Source organism: Corythoichthys intestinalis, chromosome 9 (assembly GCF_030265065.1).
Source record: "Corythoichthys intestinalis isolate RoL2023-P3 chromosome 9, ASM3026506v1, whole genome shotgun sequence".
In the NCBI taxonomy this organism is placed as follows: Eukaryota; Metazoa; Chordata; class Actinopteri; order Syngnathiformes; family Syngnathidae; genus Corythoichthys; species Corythoichthys intestinalis.
In genome coordinates, this window is record NC_080403.1 from 8,969,611 (window position 1) to 8,994,383 (window position 24,773).

General features: G+C 40.1%; 1 protein-coding gene across 2 annotated transcripts in view; it reads left to right on the top strand.

The window, feature by feature from the left end:
- frs3 (fibroblast growth factor receptor substrate 3) overlaps positions 1 to 23,019 on the top strand; it is a 43,490-nt gene extending 20,471 nt beyond the window's left edge. For both annotated transcript variants that reach the window (XM_057846002.1, XM_057846001.1), the window contains 3 exons: positions 1,041 to 1,202; positions 1,497 to 1,618; positions 1,702 to 23,019. In XM_057846002.1, the coding sequence (XP_057701985.1) occupies positions 1,041 to 1,202; positions 1,497 to 1,618; positions 1,702 to 3,003 (1,586 nt within the window). In that variant the 3' untranslated portion in view covers positions 3,004 to 23,019. The remainder of the gene's footprint in view (positions 1 to 1,040; positions 1,203 to 1,496; positions 1,619 to 1,701) is intronic.
- Positions 23,020 to 24,773: the final 1,754 nt, after the last annotated feature.

Below are 24,773 nucleotides of genomic sequence, written 5' to 3' on the forward strand. Positions count from 1 at the left end.
CGTAGGACATCTAGGTTGCTATTTGATGATATCTAGTGTGCGCGCTGCGCCGCTTGTTTTCTGGCCACAGAAGTCACTTCTGCACATTATTGCACAACACATGACAATCGACTTTCATAAACAGGACGAGTTTGAAGTACGGCGCTCTTAATTTGCCATTCATTCTTCATCATGAAACCATGAGTTTGCTTTGTCTCCCACGGTTTTAACCTTTCTGGTCCCATCGGCGCGATAATAGACGGCGTTAGCTTACGCATGCTAATCGTTTGTGAATGCCATGTTAGATGAGCAGCGTAATGTCGTGGAAATGCATTGTACTTTACATCCTTAAAATTGAAGACGAAGGATTTAATTTCGTTTGGTAATTTCGAGACAAAGACATGTCATGCATCGGGATTTGGGAAGTTAGCTCACGTGGGGAGGACAGTACATTTGCGTTCAAGTGATGCCAATAAATGGTATCGGCGCCCTACATGTTGGTACTCGTCGATACCGATACCACCAATTCGGGCCGGATCGGCGCCCCCTGCCGATACTGGTATCGGTATCGGTGCAACTTTAGTATTTACAAAAAGGAAAAGAATGATGGCTTTTGAGATAATTTCTGATGTCTTGGCACAGTACCTTTTACAAAAGGGGATTTTTGAACTCTTAACAATGTTTATGTCATGATAATAGAATTTTGAATTAGTAAAAGCGATGTTTACTGAACATATGCAACTCTATCTGTGCAACTTCCAACTCATTTTGCTATGCCAGGTCACATGTATTGTTTATGACAGTGTCAAAAAAAAAAGCAGGCGTAGGTATGACTAATATTATTGGTGTCGATTGAATAATTAATTACTAAAAGCATCAGAATTCAATAATCTGTTACTGCCTAATTTATATGACATCTGTATGCATATTCTGCTATCTGGCCTGGGCGGATATGTGTTATTTCTCAATGTTCTCATAAATAAAGGAAATCTGAATATTTTTCTTCAGTGTAAACAAACTCATGCTATTTAAGCATCTTGTCATTGTGTTCCCATGATTAGGAATATTTGCCTTCAAGTGCTCTCGGGCTGAGGAGATCTTCAACCTGCTCCAGGAGCTGATGCAATGCAACAGCATCAACGTAGTAGAGGAGTCCATGATGATGTCACGCAGTGGTCATACGCCAGAGATGGAGATGTCTCGCACTCCACAGACCCCCAACAGTGAGTCACACAGCCACCGCACACACTAACTACAAACAGAAATTGTTAATATAAGATTTAAAGTTATCCTTAGAGTAGTAGTAGATTCTTAGTCAACTCTGCAGAAAAACTTTCAACTAACGCCAGGTGAGGTAGATGATATATGGTAACCTGGTCCGAGCAGTTTCACATGGGTGTTTGATTTTCTCCCATTGTGGTTGTTCATAATGTTTTATTCATTAAACCAGCGGACAGGAAGGGGTTTAGGGGGGATAGAGAGAAAGGATGTCCAATGTCCAATAAATGCACTTGTAGCTCCAGCATTCCCCGGGCCGGCTTTTCCCAACGGATACCCTGGTTATCCTGTCAGAGGGGATTCCTCCCAGCCTTCGCTTGCTGAGGATCATGGACACAATCTGATGGCCTTGGAAGACCAGGTAAGATGTGCAATGACTGCGCTGCGGCCTGCCTTGTGCTCTTAAATCGGCTTTGTTTATTACTCTGCCTTGGTCCTTTCCAGACCCACACTTATGTTAACACTGTTAGCATGGAGGGGGATCTTGCCATGCGTCACTGTGTGCACTCCCTACCTGAAGTGCGGCCCAGCACATTCACCGAAACGACACGTGTCGGGGGACAAACGAATACACAGTCGAACCTACGCTGTTGTCCCCTCGAGGAACATCAGGACCCCCAGGTGTTCCTACAACCGTCGTCGCAGGAGGTCAAGTTCATGCTGGGTCCCACTCCAGCGCAGCGGCATCTACTGCAAAGGGAACGGGAGCGCGAGAGAGAGCGGATCACTCACGGCCCCCACAGCCTTCAGCCAGTAGAGGGCGCAACAGGCTCAGAGACAGATGGCGACGAGCCCTCCGTGCACATGTGCAACTCCCTCTCCTATCACCATTTCCATCACCATCCACACCGGCACCCGTGCCACGAGCACCCGGACAGCTGCCAAGGCGGCGAGCTCACCTACGAGAACATCAACGGCCTGAGGAGCGGCCGAAAGCAGCGACTGAGTCCCAGCAGCGTTTCACAGTCGGTGGGCTCGAGCAGCAGCAGCAGCACCGGGGACAGTCACTCCCACGCCCTACTGCACCCGCACGGTCCATCCTCACTTCCCTCGCCAGGCTATGGCTGCGAGAGGCCTGCAGGCGGAGGTTACCGCCGTACGGCGCTGCTCAATTACGAGAACCTGCCTTCGCTTCCCCCGGTGTGGGAGTACAGCGCCCTGCAGCGGGACGACGAGCAGGAAGAAGATGATGACGAGGCAGACGAGGAGGAGTACGAAGAGGAGGAGGAAGACTTTGACGAGTACGAATTCTCGGAAGGCCCCGAGACGGCCAATGGGTACCACCCGGATGGGAGGGGTATCCACAGAGACGCGCTTCAGAACTATGTCAACACAGAGCAGGTGCAGCCGCCCAGGCTGCGGCACAGCTGTCCCCCACATCCACGACCGTGTCAACCCGACAGAGGGGGACGCATATTTAGCTTTGATTTCCGCAGACGCTCGAGGTCAGGGGTCGGCGTCTGCGAGCACGGGCACATGCCTCCGTCACGGCAGCTGAACTACATCCAGGTAGACCTTGAGGGTGAACCTTCCTGCCAAGGTCTCAGCGGCGGGGGCGGAGGCGGACAGCCGCACCAGCGCCTGCCACCCCCAAAATGTGGCCCGCAGGTACCTCGGCGCAGTGAATGCTACGCCGTCATCGACCTGAAGAAGACGGCGGCCATGTCCAACCTGCAAAAAGCTCTGCCCAGGGATGACGGCACTTCCCGAAAGACTCGCCACAACAGCACTGACCTGCCTCTGTAAACCACTTTGACCATGAAGAGCAGACGTGACGACAGATGAAAGCCTCATCCTCATTTTAGCACACTGCACCCTTCAATCGCATCCATCCATTTCGACTGGAGCTGACTAAAACAGTACAGGTACCAGATTAGAAACCTACTGTATCTGTGCAAATGAAAGGGAACCTCTTTGGGAGGATTTTATGCTGTTATTTATTAGCCGTAACGTGAAGTTCTTTGCGGAATTTCACTTTCAAGTGCAAATACTGTTTGCTAGGTGTATAACGAGTGAGCATAATGACACCGTGCTGAGCAATTAGAGCGGCGTCATCTATTTGGAGTGGAAGTATCCATTTTCATTGTGCAATTATGATCCACAAACCATTTACATTCTATTGTTGCGTTCATGTACTAACCCCGGTTTGCACCATCCATGTGACAGCTTCTCACTTCCTCGTGAGAGTGCAGACACGCACTGAATGTGTGGCGGAACATTTATTTTTAAATATGTTTATGGCCACGGTCCATACCTTGTGGCTAATGGTAACAGCGTATTCATTCTTATATGCCAGTAGTAGAGCAGTTTGCACACAATCCTATGGAATTGTATTTTTCGAGTTTTTGGGAGTTTTGACAATCCCAAACAAAAAAAAGAAACAAAAAAACAGACAAACAACTGGGGTTGAGGTATCTTTTGGAGAATCCAAGTGAGCTGAAGGGACAAGTAGCACAAGTGATTGCGGTGAGCCACGTCCCTCTCCAAAGTAGCATATTGCCCTCCATCACATCTTCATCCACAGTGTTTGATAATGCACTTTTGAATCCAGTGAAGACACTGTTTATTTAAGCATTCACTCCACCTGAGCCGCAGGTTTCTCAATTATTAGGGGAAAAAAATACAAAAAAAAGAGGGGGGCGCATATTTCATATCCAGTATTTGTAGTTCTTTAAACATTTGGAAGAAACCTCACCGAGTGGCTAAAATTGGGCAGATTCTAAACTGCCCATCATCAGGTACGAATGATTCGCTTAGAAAATATTTGAAGTTATCATTTTGTATCGCTAATAACTGGTTATCCTTAATTTAGTAATTTATTTATTGATTCCATTATTTATTATTGACCTTATTTATGTCTATTTTGGATATTTTCCATGTAACAACCAGCATTTTTTTCTGTAACCCAGGTAATCTGGACACCAAAGTTTTACTTATGACTGGTCGGTATGTGATTCTATTTTAACAAAGAGAGACTTTATTTTAAGTGCCAAAAATGTAAAAGAAAAAAAAAATAAAAATCAAAGGTGCCAATCGTGGGAATCAAATAGGGCTCTTGAAATGTTAAGCATGGGGAAGCAAACTTGAAAGCGAACGCAATTCATCTTTTTAAAGATGGATGCAAACATTTTTTAATAATGCACATTTCACCTCATCCATCCATCTACCACCATATTGGAGTGATGTATGGAAATGTTTGCTGCTACATGTACATACAAATTACATTCATACAGTGGCCCATGTAAAGTGACTGTCCTTGTCTTTATGACAACCTGCTGTGTGTTTGCAACGTCAGATATTTAAGCATACATTGTTAGCTGCGCAGAGTAGAATTGTCATGTTTTATGTATTACAGTGGAAATGTAGAAGTTCAGAAGTTTTACGCTTTGTGTTGTCCAAAATTTTATTCATTTTAGGTGAATTTACTGACAGGCAAGACTAACTCATGCAGAACCTTGAATCATATACACGATACATGCCTTTGTGCTACACCTTCATAAGCCTTTAAATGTTTTGTCGTTTTACAGGTACAAATTCTGCCTTTCTTAATTGGGGCCACAACCTTCCAAAATACTTTGTTGGTGCAAGAGAATTCAAACAGTGGAACCTCAAAAGTTGAAAGAATCTGCACTGTGATTGTAATGGTGACAATTGACAAAACGAGTTCAATGCACCCCTTTTCAAATGCCAAGACTTTGTGATATCAGAAAATGAAAATTACCAATCATCTAAAAACTATTAATCTGGGATAAAATGGCACAAATCAGTTGGTTTATTGTAAATTTGCGATGTTTTTTTTCCCCTTCCAGTGTTTTTCGTAATGAATTCATTTCAAATTCTTGTTAAATGGGATAACAGCTGCCACATTATAATGTTCCTCTGATTAACGCCAGAGTTCGAGTAGGCTTTATTTTATTTCTGGGTAAATGCTTGGTATACAGGGCATAACATACTGTATATTCCCACATACGATTTCCATGAATGTGTTTTAAAGGCAGACTTTGATGTTTCTCTTGCCACACTACTAGGGGTGGGACAAAATATCGAAATGGTGATATATCGTGATACTTTGTGTTCCAAAAGGTTAGCGGTATGCTCCTGCCAAGAATCTGTATATCGTTTTAAAAAGGTTTAAAAAACAAAACAAAACAAAACAAAAAAAACCAAGTCACTACCAAAATCATCCACCAGAATTGTGTATCTGTTTACTCAACGGCTGCCATTGACGACAATGGCCACGCAATAAATTAAGCCCGGGAGGGCCAAATGAATTCGAGAACAATTCATATATTCGGTTCATTCAAAACCAGAACATTCGCAGCTTGGCATGTGCCGGTATGAGATTTTGACAGTATGAGCAAAAATACTGCGGTTTCACGGTATCACGGTATTGCAATTATAGCTCTAAAATGTGTCATTTTCAGATGTACGGCTTTAAAAAAAAAAATTCCACTGAACAGGATTTAAAAAATTTTCATAACATGTTTACAAATTGGAACATTGACATGAATATAATGTTAAAATAGATAAATAATATAACAAATAACTGAAATATTTTTAATAAAATAGAAATAAATAGACCTTATAGACTAAACTCACAACTACAGCACAGTTGCTAAACAAAAGAACACAAATAATTATTTTCCATAAAAAGTACAAACACTTCTAAATAAAATATATGTATATCAGGGACTTCACTGACTTTAAATCTCCATCTCAACATTTTGTCTACATATTTCTCTCTCAGTCCAAGTTATGATGCAGGAATGTATGTTCACCTTTTCTGGGTTAGTATACTACTATTAATATTAATTTGTTAAATAATAATGAAGCGAGTGTGTCGCCAGAGAAAAAACACCACAGGCTGTATTATGAAAATTTTACTTTGAACAGATGTTTACAAATGGCAAAAGAATTAGAAGTACCCTAGCGTGGAAGATTTCAGCAAAATTGGCTAACGGTAGAGAGGAACCCGGGTTAGCCGTCTTGGCATGCTAACTAGCCACATTAAAAGCCTCGTTAACAAGCTACTTACATGACATCACAGTATTTGTTTTACTATTGCTAGACACACTAAACACGCTGGAGAGAACTCTCGTAGCTGGTGGGAGAGGTAAATGACAGCGTTTACTTACCTTAAATTTGGTGTAAAGAGACGGATGATGGTCATGTAAATGTGAAATCAAGTTTGAGGTGTTGCCCCCCCTTTGCAGCCACCCTCCACAAGCAAATCTAAACTAGTGGGTCAACGCGCGTTTTTCCAAGCCGATACAACCCACTAGCAATTGGCATTCGGCACCTATCCCATTGACAAAAAAAAGCCGTGTATTAATTTTTTTCACCCGTACACCCCCCCAATCCTCCCAGGCATGCGTAAGGTTACGTGACGTCACCACGCTAAGATGCGCGTCGACACAAGTGCGACCGAATTCATTCAGTTCAAGGAAGTAAACAATGCAGAGCAACATGGAAGCCTCCTTTCTGTTTGTGTTCTCTGTTTTCATGCTTTTTACTGCCCTCAAAATGGTCGAAATTGTTATGACGCACCACGTATGACACTGCATGACGATCAGAGCCGAGGTGATTTTAACGCGGGCCGCTTGGCGGGTGGATTGACACGGTTCGAGGCGGGTCGCTGCACCTTTTCCACTGCCACCAATAGCCGATTGTTAGTGGGTTGACATGGGTTTTTTTGGCCAGTGGGAAAGGGGTATTACAGATATTCTCCGGGTCACATCCTTTTCTGGAACGCAAACGAAACAGGAAGTGACCCATAAATGCCCCAAAATAAACAGGAAGTGACTGAAAATCAACAGCAAATGGCCTGAAATCCCCCCAAATTAAACTCATTGGTTGCCGAATGTTCATTCGCTGCCACCCTCCCAACTCAAACGGGTTGGACGTCTACTAGTAAACTCATTCCAATTCACAGCCAATGGATGAAAATAGCTAGTTTTTCTCTTTAGTAGTTGTTTTGTAGAATATCCTAGAAAATTTCCTCACCAATGTATCGATAATCGTTGTATTGCCATATGATGAGATCATCGTTATCGTGAGCTTTGTATCGCAAATCGTATTGTATCGTGAGGTACTAAGAGGTTCCTACCCCTACACACTATGCCTTATGAACATTACTTTGCTGAAATTACTGTGGCTTCTCCAATGTAGCTGTTGGCCTCTTGGCAATCCTCTCTAAGCTCTTTTGCTGTTGAAATGTTGTGTTATATTTTCTCCGGTTGGTGATGACTGTGCTCCATGGTATTTCTAATGCCTCGGTCCCCTCGATCGCCCCACCCTCCTTCTTTTATTCCTTTGAACAATGAGATATGAATTGTGCTGCAAGATGTGAGTACAAAATTGTCAGGAAAAGAATACCAGAATACTTGAGCTTTATTTGGCCGGAAACAGAGGCACTCTAAATGGTGGCAAATTTGTTCTGTCTCCTTTTGAAAATCAGTTTTGGTTTGGTAGTGTTGATTTTAACACTGCCGTTTTCCCATTTACAAGAGCATGTGCACATTTTTAGAGCTGCAGCTATCGATTATTTAAGTAATCGATTATCAGCTAGTTAGTTTGAATAATCAAGTAATCAGATTGGGAACGTTTAAAGAGCATACGACAGGAGAAAAAGTCTTAAATAGCATTATTATGTGAATTAGAATCATATTTTGAGACGATTCGACTATATACAACAATTTAGCAAAGCGCAGATGACGAGAAATTAGTCTTTTAATCTGCCGGTTAGCCACGCCTACCATTATAGGGCTCTAGCATCCCCAACACGTGGATGACGTCAGCGGGAGACTGAGCTCATCGGTTTTACTATTCAGCCCATTGAGGGGGAATTATTCAGAACGAGGAAAACGCAATGAAGAGAGCCGCAAAATGTCATTGTTTCTGTCTCTTAACTTCAATATTTTTACAGGATATTCTTTTTATCCCAAAATTTTCCCCAATTGCTAAATAAATGGCATGGTCATGACAAATAAGTCTTTTGCTAAATGGAATATGAAATAATAAAAATGAACTTATTCAGGACGACATGGCAAAATTACTCCATAATGGTCAAAACTGTCGACTTCACCTTTACTGTCGCACCTTCCGAACGATATTTTATGGCACCTAAATCGGACATATGTCATTTCCCTTCCCCGGCTTCGGAGAATGTAAGCAAACCAAGAGGCGTGACAGCTAGCCGACATGATAACCCGAACAGAGTGATGTTTCAAAGTCTTTGAAGCGGAAAATCACACATAACTAGCCCGGATTATTTGACATAACTCCTGGGTTGTTGATTGTCTTCGCGGATCGGCAAACTGCCCGGCGGAGAGCAATTTACAGCTCGTTCCCCGGAGGAGGGAGGCTGCAGTTGTTGTGCAGCTAACGCGCAGCTAATGTGCATGAGGAGAGCTTTTTACATCCCTATCAATGATCAAACGTAACTAGTCCTTTATTTAAAGAAAGTTTGTAGTGTTTACTTTGTAATCGCTGTATTCGTATTTGACATAATACAAAACAAGATGTTTACTCACTTCCTTGTAAGTCCAATGGTCCCAGAGTAGTTGGGCTTGTTTTGGCCAATATCCACGGTGAATGGGAACCTTTTGAAACTCCAAAAAGGCGCACGCGCCTCTCCCTCCTACAGCAAGATTTTTCTGCAGCCGTTTGGCTGGCGTGATGCAAAAAATAAACGTATTAATCCGCAAAATCAGCTGAATCCTTAGTCCTCATGCACAACAGTACGGCTGTATAGTGAAGAGGACGCCTTCATCCGTACACGACACAGCGCCCTCCTCCTCAATGAAAGACCGAAGCCGGAAGGCACTCATTTTCATGGCGCGGGATTCAAAAAACTAAATAAATATAGTGATCGCTTCCACACACATTCAAGCGGTCCATATCATTCAGGAGCATAAAATACCGTGTGTATTATGAAATAAACATGCTTTTTCGTGTCACATGCACTTTAATGTGTTGCAGGATAAATTTAGGAGATGTAAAAGAAAGTCTCGCTAAGATTCCATTGTCAAATAGCATTAGATGAGAATATAATATAAAATTCCTGAGTGTTTCTTCAAACTATGCAGGGTTGCACTTTCATTTCAAAAGAGCAATAAATGTATTTAAAAATAAATGCTTGAGCTTAGCCTCAAACGGTATAAAAAAAAAAAAAAAGGATTTAAGTACAACAAAAGAAGAATTGGCTAACTTGCATGGCAAAAGTCAGCTTGCTTAAATGCTGTAAAATGGTAAAGTTTTTTTTTTTTTTTAACAATGCGCTTAACAAATTGTTCAAACACATTTCCACAAAAATCTGCTGAATACACTTAAACTAAATTACGAATGCATAACAAAAACATTAGCTCAAACAAAAACTTATGTTAACAGGGAGCAAATGGATTTAGCCATGTTACTAAATGAGTTATGTCATATTCACTGTTGCCACCGGAGGGCAGTGTATCCACCCCAATTTATAAAAATAAATGCAAACACTTTCAAAACAAACAATTACAACGTCACTCTAAACCAGTACTTCTCAAATAGTGGGGCGCGCCCCCCTGGAGGGGCGCAGAGCAATGCCAGGGGTGGCGCGCGTGACTTCGGGGAACATATTTGTTTTTTTTTTGCAGTACTAGAATAAAGTGTACTTGCACATCCACTAAGTGGGTGGCAGTAGCGCTCTCATTTTCAAAGTGCGCGCAGTATTTTTGAAGTAAGCAAGAGCACACGGAAGAGACTCATGACGAGCTGGAGACTGAGAGGTGTGCGCCGTTATCGATGGCCGTTTTCTGGCCGGACTCACGCAGCGACCCACTGTCTTCTCCGGTTCTCACGTGTCCGCCCAAGAAGTGCCATTTTCGGCTTGGGATCGTCACAACGACCGCCCTCATCTACGGTTCTCCCTCGGCCGCCGAGAATGCGCTTTTTTCGAGCCATTTGCCTTTTGGCTTTGACATTTAATACTGTAGTAGACGAGGAAAGACCACTGTTTACTACCTCTAAAAATGATTATAGCGGACAGCTGGAAGCCAAATCAATTAAGACGCCACTTAAAGACATTAGACCCCAATCTCATTGGTAAGCCGCTTGTTTGTTTTTTAGCGAAAACGTGCCGAATATTGCCAACAATCGTCCCGCTTTGTCAGTGTTATATCAGTAAACCGGTGAGCAGCGTTAGCATGCTCAGTGCAATATAACCATACATCATTGCAAACTGGAGGTGATACTGGGAGCAGCGAAAATAAAAACTGTCCTGTCCAAAAACACTTTTTTTCTTCTTCTTCTATTCAGTATTGTTTTTTCGGTCAATTTTTTGGGGCATATTGTCCTCATGAGTTAATGTTTCTAATCAATTTGAATTTGTTATTATTTACTGATTTTATTTTTCAGTATCAAATGGTCAAAATGTACCTTGAGTGTATTTTTACAGTTTGGATGTGTTTTTTTTAATTCAGGCGAATTGGTGCGCGTCAAGTCTTTTCTGTTACAAATGAAACAAAGTTAATAAAGTTATATTTTATAAGTTGATCTCTTATTTTCGCTAATAGAAAAAAGAATACAAATGTGAGGCAGATGCGTACTTATAATAGTCATATTATAGACAAATGATACTATTTACAGTGGCGGCAGAGTTTGGGGGGGCGCGAAACATTTACGTCTTCCTTGGGGGGGCGTAACAGAAAATAATTGAGAAGCACTGCTCTAAACGAATCCTCGAAGCAACACAATTTGATTTGCTTTTTCTAATCGAATTACTTGAGTTAATTGATTAATCGTTGCAGCGCTACACATGTTGAAATCACATTATCAGTTATTTCCCTGTATTTTGTATCATAAAAACATTTTACCTAAGATGTTTAAGCTTTTATTATTAACTTTATAATTGGGGGGAAAAGGCCAACTTAATTTCACATGTTTACAATTACATTTTATAGCGAAACCGTTTAAGTCTTGCTGAAAATAAGATGATGCAAATTTGTCAACTTTTTAAGGTGACAAACATGAACTGATCAGTATGCAGGTCACCACTGATGCAGACTGCTCACTTATCAGAGTACAATCAAATCTTCTATAAATGTTTAGTTTGACTGAGCAGCATGGGTGAGATGAGCATACCAAAAGACAATAGGAAAAAACAATCGAGTATGCTGCTTACCTTTTTGCTGCGTGATATTTAATTATTAAGAGAGTAACATTAACTCTACTGTAGTGGAAAGGCAGCGCATAATGGTTCCATTACCTGTTGTTTTCACCACACTTAATACAGGTAATTATATTAGTAGACGCTCACTGAGTGGGAGTTGCATGAGATTTGTTAAGTGGGATGGTTGATGCTCATGGATTTATTGAGGGAACAAATGAGGGCAGTTGATGTTACAGACACAGAAGAAGAGGCATTGATGTAAAGGGTTGACTCTGAACAATGATGAACTAAACGGAAAAGATTTGATGTTAATCGACGTAAATGGTCTGTTTTTTTCTGATTTATTTATTTTTTTGCCACCGTTCAGGGCTTAACTTTGGAGGTTCCACTGTTTTTGTTTTTGTTTTTTTGTTTTTAGACAATGGGACCCACACATATATCTTGTGATGATAAATTGAAAAAAGGCTACAGTCAGGTCCATTAATATTTTGGATGGTAACATAATTCCCATGTTTTTAGCTCCAAATTAGACGAAAAAGATGTACTTAAAATGCAGACTTTCATCTTAAAATTGACGGCATTTACATAAAAGTTGGGAATGGTGCAATAATTACAATAATTTGCATATGTGTCATCCATATTTTAAGTAATGATGCAATTGAAAATGATTATTTACCTGTACGTTAACTAACACAGTCTTGAATGCATTGACTACTACTTTCCAGCAATTCACAAGCTTCAAGATTCAGGTCAGGTGATTAAACTGTCAGTTGCATAACATTCCACTTCTTTGCCTTAAAAATACTCTTTGGCTGCTTCCTCAGTTTGCTAAGGGTCATTGTCCATCTGTACTATCAAGTGGTGTCCAATGAGTTCTGAAGCATATGGATGAATACAGTAAAAGCAGATTGTTTTGATTTTCCAAAACACTTCAAGACTTGAGTCTGCTGCTTTTGTCAGTATTCACATCAGAATGAATACAAATGAACAAAGTTCTATGGGGCAGCCACGAATTACCACGTGCACTGAAAAAAATGTCATTTTAAAAAAATGAGTTGTATTTTTAAACAAGTAATTTTTTGCTAATAACCATAGGATGAGTTTGAGGGGAGGCAGGCGGGGCTGTGCCCCCCCTGGAGGCAGAAAAATGTCTTTGCATGTACAGTAATTGACTTTCCTTTTATATCAGTGGTCCCCAACCTTTATTTGCACCACAGCAATGTGTGGCAGAAAATGACAGTAAATATAAAATAACACGTCACGGCTAAAAATGAATATCAAGTGCACGGAAAATGTCACTCACCATACACTGAATCAACTTTTTTTAACAGCGGCCTCTCCTAGAACTTGTTGGCAAATATCCCCGGTTGCAAGCATAATGAGTTTTTCTCCAATCATGAAAGAAATCTTAGCAATACGGTTCGCCATGAGGTATGATGATCTGAGCGCATTCAGTTTTGTTGCATCGTTTGCTAGCTTTTAGCCACATATTATGCAGATTGGACTTGGTTGTAGTCTCCTCTTCTGGCTCAGCAGGCGGCCTTTTCCCCGTAAAAAAAGCTGTCCAAAGACGTCGCAGCACGCAGCCGACAGCAGCTAAAGTTACTGTTTACATTGACAGGCGCTGGGCTGCAATAGGTGTGCAAACACCCTCGTAATTGCGGCCAACCACTAGATGCGACCTATACAAATCTTTACTCGGATTAATCTGTAGAGTAGCTAGGTATATTGATGTGTCAATAGCCACAGGACAGATTGCAGTTGTTAATAAACTATTTATTTCTCTGCATCCCGGTAGCAAATGCGCCACAGACTGGTACCGGTTCGTGGCACATAATAATAAATGAATAAATACCTAGCTGGTAAAATGTTGTCTATAAAAGTTGTAAAGCAATAAAACAACAAAAATAAATGAACAAAAATCCTACAAAGTATTTCATAATGGGTTCAAATTATTTTTCAAACGGATCATGTGACTAGCACCTTAGACTTGGTTCTTTGCTCTTCTTAGCCAAAACCAAACCTGAGGAGGCAAGATGGATATTCAGAATTTCTTTAAAAGCTTCAACAACAACTGAGCTTGAGCCGAGGTTTGAACACGAACGGTGTCAGGATGTATATATATATATATATACACACACAGGGGTGCACATAATTTTTTTGCCCAGGTTCTCAGAGGAGGACCTGGAGATGTGACTTGGTCCTCATTGAGCTTGAGAGCCGACCCGCCTGATGCGATAAATTTATGACAAGCTTTACTTAGAGCCAATTAACTTTAATTAATTATATTAACAATTAATGCTTGATTAACATCAACTGGCACAACAAAATTGCCATTACTTTGAAGTGACATGTAAAGAAATAAAAAGCACCAATTCAAAATAAAGGGCATTATGCGGCTCCCACATTAACTCCAACCCTTTTTAAAAGTGGGATGTCCTCCTCATAAGACCTTATTGAACGTGCATGTTTAGCTTTGTAAAATGCGAGCAAAAACACGTTTGTCAGTGCATGTCGCTGTTCATTACCTTTATTCCGCCACTTGTCCATAGGGCGAGCGGGGTCCTGTTTGACATCGATAGTTTGCTTAATTGCCACATGCTCTCTGTTTTTTTCGTGCTTTGGATGGCTGAAATTCTTTGACCCTACATAAAATGCGCTGCTCTTATCGGCGACATTGGAATTCTCACAGCACATTTTGTACCGCATTTCCGTGCGAGCATCATTTGCTACTAGCCATGGTACCTCCTACTTTTCAGCAAAAGTCCTTTTTTTTGGTAGCTCCGGTGACGTCTCTGTCGTCTGTCTGTCTTTTGACGGGGGTGGGGGAACACGGAAATAATTACTCAGTGTGGCCTGCCTCTTTGACATTTTGAGAAGTTATTTTCTCGTGTCCGCCGCAAATACGGTGGTCAGCCATCGGTACGCAAAAGCGTATGGAAGTCGTTGAGGGCCAGCGCGTTTGTCTACGTCCGGTACGCATGCGCGCATGCGTACCACTTATGTGCACCCCTGTATATAATAGACACACACAGACAAATATCTTGTAAGTTAATTTCATTGCTGAGGTCATCAAAATGTTATGCCCTCCCCTCCCACAAAAGTCAAATTCTGCCTGTGCTAATAACAAGTTTAAAAAAAGTCTAATGGAACAAGTAAGAATTGCCTCAAAATAAGACTTCATACTGTATCTCACTGAAATTGTTACTCTAAGAGGTTATTCAAGGCTCAAGGCTTAACAAGGACGTCCATCCAGCCAGGGGTCCGAATAGTCAGGAGGCTGCGGCTGAAAAATAGCCCCTCCCCTGAGGGGAGGGGGGAAAGGGGACACCGGGTGACTAGTGATGAAGAGACTAGTCAACTAGATATTAAAACTAGAAAAGAGAAATAAGGTAAGACAAGTGGTAGGTAGAGTGAGAAAAAGCATATTCTTGGTAAGATTTAATTTGTTTGCATTGTGGCATCAAAATAGCTAAACTGCCAATTACCCCATTTCATTTGGTCACTAAAAAGTGTGAGGCACATACAAATTATCGTCGTTGCTCGACCCTTCCTCATTAATCTGATTTGGATGTACATTGATATGGAAAGTCTGTAGTAAAAGGGACTGTACAGGATTTTTAGAGTTGATTTAAAATACTTTTAAATTCCATGCATGCGCCACCAATGCCCGGCTGAGTACATAGAGACCTGAGATTTTAACTGAGAATGCGCCAAAAAGCCGTTTTTCTTCCTTTTAATCGAGAGGGGTTTTGGTTGACCACTCCAGGCAAACGCGCTTTGTGTGTCCTTGCAGCAGTGCACTGTTTAACACTCACATTCAAAGACACACACAAAAACACTTTTCTAATCCACTTAAGACTTGCAACTAAATGTTTTTATATTTCTGGTGCTGATTTGATGGGCAAACATTCATTGCTTTATGTTCGTTCTCGTACAAGCATACGTGCCATGCATGCACTGCAGTTACGCTTTAATGCTGATTTATGCTTCCCCAGGCCCAATTTAGGACCCCACGCCATAGCCTGACGTGCGCCTCCAAAAAATCCTGACTACACGTCATGTCAGCGTGTTGTGACGTGAACGTCAAAGGACTGTGATTGGTCCGCTCAGAACGTTGTTTCTGGTTCAGCACAACAACAACGCCATTTTCAAACATTCGCAAATGTCTTCTATGTCGCCTACGCTTCAACTTTTGTATTAACAGCATTTGTTGTTCAATATTGTTTAGCTGCAGCTGCAATTACTCACGTTCCATCTCTGTTTTCATTGCTTTGACCGGAGGAAAACTACAGGAATTCAACAAGTCCCCCAAAACTGTACAAAGACAAAGCCCCACCCCTATAGTGGCTTGGCGTTGAGTTACAGAGCAACGCAGACCCTTGACCCAGAACTTCGAATTCTAAATGACGACGTAGGGTCTACTCAGTTTCTCCGCCGTCACTGCAACGCAGGAGCATAATTCAGCCTTTAGGCTTGACATGGCAGTCGTGGGTAAAAAAAGTGACAAATTCCATATACTGTAGTTCCTTTTAAAGCACATCTTTTTCTTTATTATTTCAAAACCAATAATGAGTGTGTTTAAAACCAAATGCAGATGAGAATTTCACCCGAATATTTATGGACCTGGGTGTATGTCACTACACAAACCGTCAGGTTTGTGATCTCCAAGTTTCAATGACTTTAGCTAGAAATTGTGCAACACACACTGAAACTTGGAATATGCAGCATTGCGGCATTTGAAAATGCGACATCTTTCCCTTATGTATGAAGATTTAGTCAGGGCATGCTGTAGATAGGAGCCCCACCCCCCAACTAATTCCAATGCATGTTTATTCATATTCAATTCTATTAATACACTGTGGTAGTTTCAGCTACTTCTTATACATTCCCATCACAAAAGCCTTAAAAATTCCAAATCAGAAGTGTTTTTTTGTTCGTTTTTTAATAGCCAATTCGTTTCATTTGGGACCGTTGTACATTTTTTATTTGAATGATGTTTACATCTGCAATAAGTGAGGTTTTGTCAAACTTTATGTGAACTAGTAGTCTGTAGAGCTGTGAACTTCATATTATCTAACAACGTGGTTGTTGTGTCAATCTAAACTCTTATATCATTATATACACCTTTCAGCCTTCATTTTATTTTCCATGATTGTATTATTTGTTTTTCAAATTGTCATTTTCAGCGCCATAGACTGGGACAGGTTTCCCATATTTATGATTGGTAGTCAGTTTTAAGTGTTAATGTCCATTACATTGTTGCCTTCATATACAAGTTAATTTCTAAACACTTGCACAAATCAACACTCTTAGCTAAAATAAAATGTCATTAATCAATTTAAGCCTTCCAACAAAGACAAAAATTAAAGTGTAACAGGTCTTTAAATCTGGAAAATAGCAAGCTACAATATTGTACTTTTATAAGAGTACAAGGTTCTGATAACAATCGAATTTAATATATTTTTGCTTCAATTTACGTGGTAATCCTTCTGGACATCTTGGCGCAGTATACTCGAGCTGTATGTATTAAGCCTTAAAAAACTAAATCTGGACACTAGACAGTCTTTGAAATGACCACACTGCTTTGCATTGGTTCAATCTTTGATACATAGTTTATGGATATAATGCTGTTTCTAGTTACAGCTTAGCTTTATATTAGCTTTGGCAGTTTTTAGTCTTTTTAAGTAAATCTTTGACAAAATGACTGGTCAAATAACTCTTGGTTTTTCCACTCAATCAAGGCTGTTTACTTACATTACTTAACAGCAGGGGTCTCAGATTCAACTCAGCCAGGGGCCATTGGAGATTGGGCCAGATCAAGTATTCCACATAAAGTTTTCCAAGTATTACAAAAAAAGTACAAGTGATCCAGTCTTCTTCATCTTTATGAATAACAGACTTAAAACACGAACAGTTCCTCAAAACATTGGTGACCTTTTTAAATTAGGCATATACTGTACAACCCAAGACTATACCTACTTAATTTCATCGTGATTGTCAAAGATTAACGGAGGAATAGATAAAAAAAAAAAAAAAAATTGTGCACACAACCACAAAAGTGGCAACTTGACAGGCCTTCAGCCTGTAATACAAATATAACCAGGCTGTCAAGCAGGGGACTGCAAAATGTTGTTCCGAGGGCTTCAAGTTTGAGACCCCTGCTTTATGTAGAAATAAGGAAATCATGTTGTCATTTTTTTTTTTTTTCCCAATGGGAGTGCTTGCTCAAACAAACCCGGCATGTTCTTTTAATAATTGTATCCTAACTTGCTTTTCACTAGCTGACAATAACCTAGATTGTAAATTTTCTTTGGAAAATATCTCTTCCTTATGGTTTATTTTGGAAGTGGTCAATTGTGCTGTTGATTGCTTAGTTAACAGGGGTGGCCAACCCTGGTCCTCGAGAGCCACAATCCAGCTTGTTTTCCATGTCTCCCTCCTCCAACACACCTGAATCAAATTATCAGCTGCTCATTTGATTCAAACAAGCTGGATTGCGACTCTCGAGGACCAGGGTTAGCCACCCGCGGCTTAGTAGGTAGCTAAAGCTGGGTGACAAGATGGCAGTCGCACATCAATGACCTGGATTCCAATCTACAGTACTTTATCTACCGATTAGAGTTGTCCGTTGATAACTTTTTAACCGATAACCAATATCACGATATTGTTCAATCCCAAAAATCCGATCCCGATATCAAACCAATACCGATATACGCGGTAGTGGACTAAGGATATAATGGCTAATTGAATTGTGATGCCCCACTAGATGCTTTAAAAATGTTAAATGTAACTTCAAGGTTGTCCTAATAAACTTTCTGTGAAAAATAAGAGAACAACTTCAACAGAAGTTATAGAAGAAGTGCCTATATTGTACCACTATATTTATTGTTGAAATCAAAATAGTGCAAACTGAAGTTGTTTTTTTGGGATCAAGTGCAAAGTGCCAATAAGGTACTGATTCTGTCCTTAATATGTGTTTGGGTACTAGGCATGTGCTGGTGTGAGATTTTGACGGTATGATAACCTTAAGCAAAAATACCACCGTTTCATGGTATTGCAATTATAGCTCTAAAATGTGTTAGTTTGTGACATATGGGTTAAAAAAATCCATTGAACGGATTTTTTTCGCAACATTTTTGCAAATTGGAACAACATTAGTATGTTAAAATAATTAAATGAAATAATAAAAAAAATAACTGAAAAATTTTAAATAAAACTGAAATAAATACAACTTACAGACTAAACCTACCTAGTTGCTAAACATTACAATAAAAATAATTATTTTCCATAAAAAAGTAAAAACACTTCTGAATAAAATTTAAAATATAAATACTGTATATTGCAAGCACTTCACTGACTGTAATGCTCCATCTCAACATTTTAAAGACTTGCTCATTTTCTACATATTTCTCTTTCCATCAAAGTCATGATGCAGGAATGTGAGTATGTTTACCTTGTCTGGGTTAATTATACCACTACTACTATTAATATGTTGAATATTAATGGAGAGGGAGAGTAAGAGACAGCGCGCGTGAGTATGACTCGTATCATTATTTACACATTAAACACACACGCACACCCTCTCAACACAGAAAGTCGCCAGAGAAAACACCACACAGGCTGTATTATGAAAATGTTACTTTGAACGAATGTTTACAATGGCGGGAGACTTTACAAAAGTATCATCATAGTGAGTAAACAAGTTAGCGGTCTTTGCATGCTAATGCCACGTTACTAGCCTCGTTAACAAGCTTACGTTATAGTATTTGTTTTACCAACGCTAGACACACGAAACACGCTGGAGTGAACTCACAGAGCTGGTGTGAAATGTTCATGACAGAGTTTACTTAAATCTTGTGTAAAGTGACGGATGATGGTCACGTAAATGTGAAATCATGTTGGAGGTGTTGCCTGCACGCTGGCTGTCCTTCCTCCTCTAAGCCACGGCCGTCTGTTTTTTTTCCGTAGCCGAAATACTAATACCTAATACTAATACCACACACGCGACTGTTTTTTGAGGGGGGGGGGGGGGCGCTCACGTGTAGTTTTGACAGCGACAGCAGTGTCACCGACACACAGGAAAGAGCAACAACTGGAGGGGAGGGGTGAGCGCTGCCGCTCCAAGTCATTTCTCGCTGCATTTTTGGGACATAAAAAATAGCTAATACCGTACTACAGTATGACGGAAAATTTTTGTAGTTTTGAAACCGTAACGTTTTCATACCATGGTAAATCTTGAAACCGGTAACCGGCACATGCCTATTGGGTACACAAATCAATAGATAACAAATCCGGCTCTAAATAGAAGTCAGACGTTGGAGTAAATTTGAATTGGCTTTGCTGTAGTCATCTTTCTCTTAACAAGAGCGCTGATACTTTTTTGTCAAACTAAAAACAACAAAACATAGTGTCAATAATATGCAATAGTCACAAATAAAGCAAAGTATACACCAGGTTTCAATTATCAACTATTAGTACAGTTTGCAAGCAATAAAATGATGGCACCACGTTTTACCATAAATGCAAACAAAACGAAATATATACTAGTACATCTCCAATATACTACACAACGCTCATGGATATAAAACAAAGGAAGAACATAATTTATAAGCCACAGAGGTGAGATGATAACAACTGCTATATGGTACAATGACTTCAGGCGTTAGCTCGTCCATTTAGCTCTCTCTAATCGCAATGAGCTTGCCTCGACATATGCTGACGTCAGCAGAAAGGGCTGTAACGATTCAAAACCAATTACACCTAGTGCCAGCAGGGCGCGTCAAAACGCCATAAACACGGGGCAGGCAATAAGTGGCCATTACAGCACTGTGATATGCATATTAGCCCCAGAAAAAGAAAAAACGATGTCGATATTATCCGATATCATTTTAAAATACTTTTATCGCTCTGATGATATTGGACAACTCTAGTACTGATATACATTGAGCTAGGCAAACTAACTAGAAGGGGCCACAATAATATTCAAATTACTCCGTCATTCTTCACAGAGGATCGTGATAGTTGCAATATTATCTGTCAGTATGTGTTGAGCCATCATTTTTATTCAAATACCAGTTGTTCAAAGGGTTCACGACACCACAATGCCAAGCTATTTGTTAGCACGTCAAGATGTCTGCACTATCGGCATTAGGCAGAACAGATGAAACCAATGTGGCTGTTTTAAATGCTAGGCTGTTTGTTTTATTTTTAGTTAGACAGTGAACTGGTAGTGGCAATAAACAGCTTTTTCACTTCAACATTCATCATGCAGCTCAAATCTCAATTTGAAAAAAATGTCACAAAGCCAAGTTTGTAAAGTATCTCTAAAAATACAGGAAGGTTGTTATTTGGCGCGTGAGCTAAAACTATTTGTGGAAACTCTTCACTTGGTCATTATTGCTTGAAAAAGTTTTGGCCTCGTGAAATAATCTTTTCAAAATGTCACCCATCACTGATGTATTCACAACATTGCAACTTCACCACGACCCAAACACCAACAGCTCCCATAATCCGAAGACTAAGTGAATTAACAGTTGAAGCGCACTCATGCGATCTCATAAAGCAGCTCTGTCGATGACAGCTGACGCCATCAAAGCGTGTCACTTCACAGTCACAGTCTTGCGTGTTGTTTATGCTTCAGACATCCGACACCCTGAGGCCCCCGGAGTCACAATGGCTTCTGCCTGAGTTATCTGAAGGGCAAGATAACAACTCTCCTCAAACTTAATTTATCAAAAGGGTTGCCAAACCAAAGGGCTTGCTTTGTTTACCGTTTAAGCATGAAATTATATTATCCAGAAATCCATCGAGTTTTCTCACTGTGCCTTTCATGAGGACACTGGGGAGGTGAAACATCCAACGCTCTTAGAAAATGAATGTAAAGGTAACAGTTTGACAGTTGGGGATTCATTCATGTTCGGCATTATTCCACTCTCATGCCTTTACTGTTGATCTTCGAAGCAGATTTACTGAGTGGCTTGGAGACTTGAGCGTCTGTCAGCACTGTAAAAGCTCATCTGATCCTCGTCAGTTTGTCTTGTGTTTGTGGAAGTGTAAACAAGAAAGGATAAACACTAAAGATGTGCTCTGCTCGCTTATTTGGACTGCAGTTGGCTAACAACTAGTATAGACTCTGGATGGGGGGGGGGGGATTTCAAGAAAGCAGGTTCTGAGTTGACAACAATGAAGTACGCATATGTCTAGGGATGTCCCGATCGCATATTTTAGCACTCGAGTCAAGAGTCCTTGTCACCTGATTTTGAGAATCTGCTGATACCGATACTGAGAAAAAGTCATTTTTAAAAATTTATATGAAGTTACATGTAATATGTTACAGTACTCATTCATTCATTTTCCGAGCAGCTTATCCTCACTAGGGTGTTTACAGTAATTCCTCATCCGTTTCATCCGGGAGCGTTGCAGGGTATAAAATGTATATATTTTTGTTTCTTTTGTCAATGCTATTGTATTTCTGAATTATTTTGTAACTTTTAACCCCCCCTCCCAAAATAAAAAAATAACCCTTTATCCTTATTAATATCCTTTTCGCCCGATTAGATCCTCTGAAAAATGGCGCGATCGGCCTGATTTCCGATTACATGATCAGATCGGGAACATCCCTACATATACAGTGCTGGCGAAAAGTATTGGCACCCCTGCAATTCTGTCAGATAATGCTCAATTTCTCCCAGAAAATGATTGCAATTACAAATGTTTTGGTTGTAATATCTTCATTTATTTTGCTTGTAATGAAGAAACACAAAAGAGAATGTGAAGAAAAAAATTGAATCATTATCATTTTACACCAAACTCCAAAAATGGGCCGGACAAAAGTATTGGCACCCTTTGAAAAATGTGAAGCGTCCCTAATTTGTGTAATTAACAGCACCTGTTGGCAAAATGGCGACATAACATTTGACATTTAAAATAAGCAATTGCCCGATTCACGGTGTATCTCGCCTACTGCCCATGGTTAGCTGGGATAGGCTCTAGCACCCTCCCGACCCTTTTGAGGATAGGCGGCTCGGACGTTGAATAAATAAAAATTTTTGTCATATGTACAATTTTTTTTTTTTTTTTTTTGTTATAACAAACTTACTGGCAATAAATCACACGGGGGGACACGACACCAATAACATGAAAATGACTATTACAATTCTTTTCACAAATAACAAATTTACTGGCAATAAATCACATAAGGGGGCACGACACCAATAACATGAAAATTACTATTACAATTCTTTTCATTTTGAGAACAGTTTTTAAAACCTTATTAAACCATTTACGGGTATATCACTCGAAATCCCAGGAATACAATGTTATGAAATAATTTGACAAGGTGTTTTTTTTTTTTTATTTACAAGTGGAACCAAATCACTGACAAATACTGAATCCATATTTCGAAAATGTGCTACATTAAGGCCCAAAAAATGATTCTCTTGATAATTTAAATGCTATGGCTGCCACTGCTGGTTTAAATGACAGATGGTACCAGTCTGAGCAACAGTGTCCATAATTATTTTTAAATCATCAATTGTTAGTTAAAGGAACATCAATAACTTTGAATTGTATTGAATTTATTTCTCTCACATCAACACAAAACATTAGCAGTTTTTTTTAGAAGTTATATTACCTCAACACAAACATAATGTTAGATTAAAATTGTGCCTTTTTGCATTGAAACAGATAAACACGTACTTCAGGTAGGAGAAGAACATTAGAAAGTTAGAATTTATTGTTCAAGTAACCTGCTGACTTGCTAACAGGAATACCCCACTTGAAGTCACTTCTCCCAACACACAGAAAGTCTAGTTTTGCAGAAATTCTAGCATTGAAATCTCTGTTGAAAATATTCATTGACTATAGCACTGCTTGGTAAAGTCAACTATGAGCCCTATTCTTCCATTTGTGTGTCTTACCTTTTTTTATGCTAATAGCTCTTACCTTTCATTGACTCGCGTTCTTGCATCCAAGCTTCTGACACACACTATGCCAGATGTGTCACAAAAGTTAACTGTCTTTGGCAGCCAAGCTTTCATAGCAACGTCACATTTTGATCCTTCTATGTTGCCTTTTGCTATCAGAGAAAGTTCGCTGGCATTAGCCCTTTTGTGAGTCAGTTTGGTTCAACCCTTCTGATGATGTTTAGTCGCATCGTGAAAATTTGGAAGCAAACCGCAACAAAGCGCGACTCATTAAAATCTGAGATGGGCTCTAAATTACGGAATTTTCCCTGGTACTTTTCAATATACTGTATCAGAAAACCGTTTAGAAAAAAAGCACACAGTTGCACACTGTAGTTGATGTGTGGTCACCGATAGATGGCAGTGATGGGTCTCTTGCATGTTTTCAGATTGAGCTTCACTGAGCAAGAAGGGCGGTGAGAAAAAAAATGATGACGCACTGTAAATTCAAGAGTTATTCTCAATGGCTTTAGTACGTTTTTCAGATCAGAATTGAAATTCTTAAAACAGTTTGTGCATTTCTCAAAACACGTCACATAAGTAGCAAAACAACATGGATTACCTGCAAAAGCAAGTTTTTAGGGCAAAATTCTTTGTCTATCAGTCAAAATGAAATTTCTGTGCCAATAAACATGTCAGTGCTGTCAGAATGATAAGTCATTGTTTCATTGTGTGCAGACAAGACAGCCAAATTGCCTTGTCATGCTCTCAATTGAACAGTTACCGTGGTGGAAGGCTCTGTTGCTGATGATGGTGTAAGTACGTTTTGATGGAAATTGCAACTTACACCTTAGTGTGTGGGACATAGATTGCAAGAGATTGGTCAAGATTCAGTTTACATTTTGCACTTTACACACTGTTTTTACAATGTCTTGACAGACCATGTCATTGCGATAAAGAGCAAAACACAGCACTGAGAATCACAAAGAAAGAAAACATAAGCAAAATTAGAAATGTGAATATAAGACAATCGGCACAACTAAATTGTTGCATTCTTTCTGCACATTTTGACGTTCCACTCTGTTGGGCCACAAATTTTCATCCACGTCACAATGGATGTCCTCTCTTGCTATACATTTTGAAAATGCCTTACACAGCCTCTGCAGGCATCTGCTGTGATGTCACTGCATGCTGCATTCATGGCATCCCGGGGAGTCATCTCAGTGTGAGGTTGGCGATTAAACACTTCCCATCTCCATCTTCTATGGGATTGAGGAATGGGGTGTATGGTGGTAGGAACCTTATTACCATTCTGTTGTGGGTTGCAAAGCATTCCCTGATTATGTTGGCCTGGTGGAAACTCACATTGTCCCGAACTATTACTAATTTTGGCAGGTTAAAATAAATTATGTAACATAAGTAACAAAAATGCTCTGTAAAAATCAGACACATATTGACATATTCTG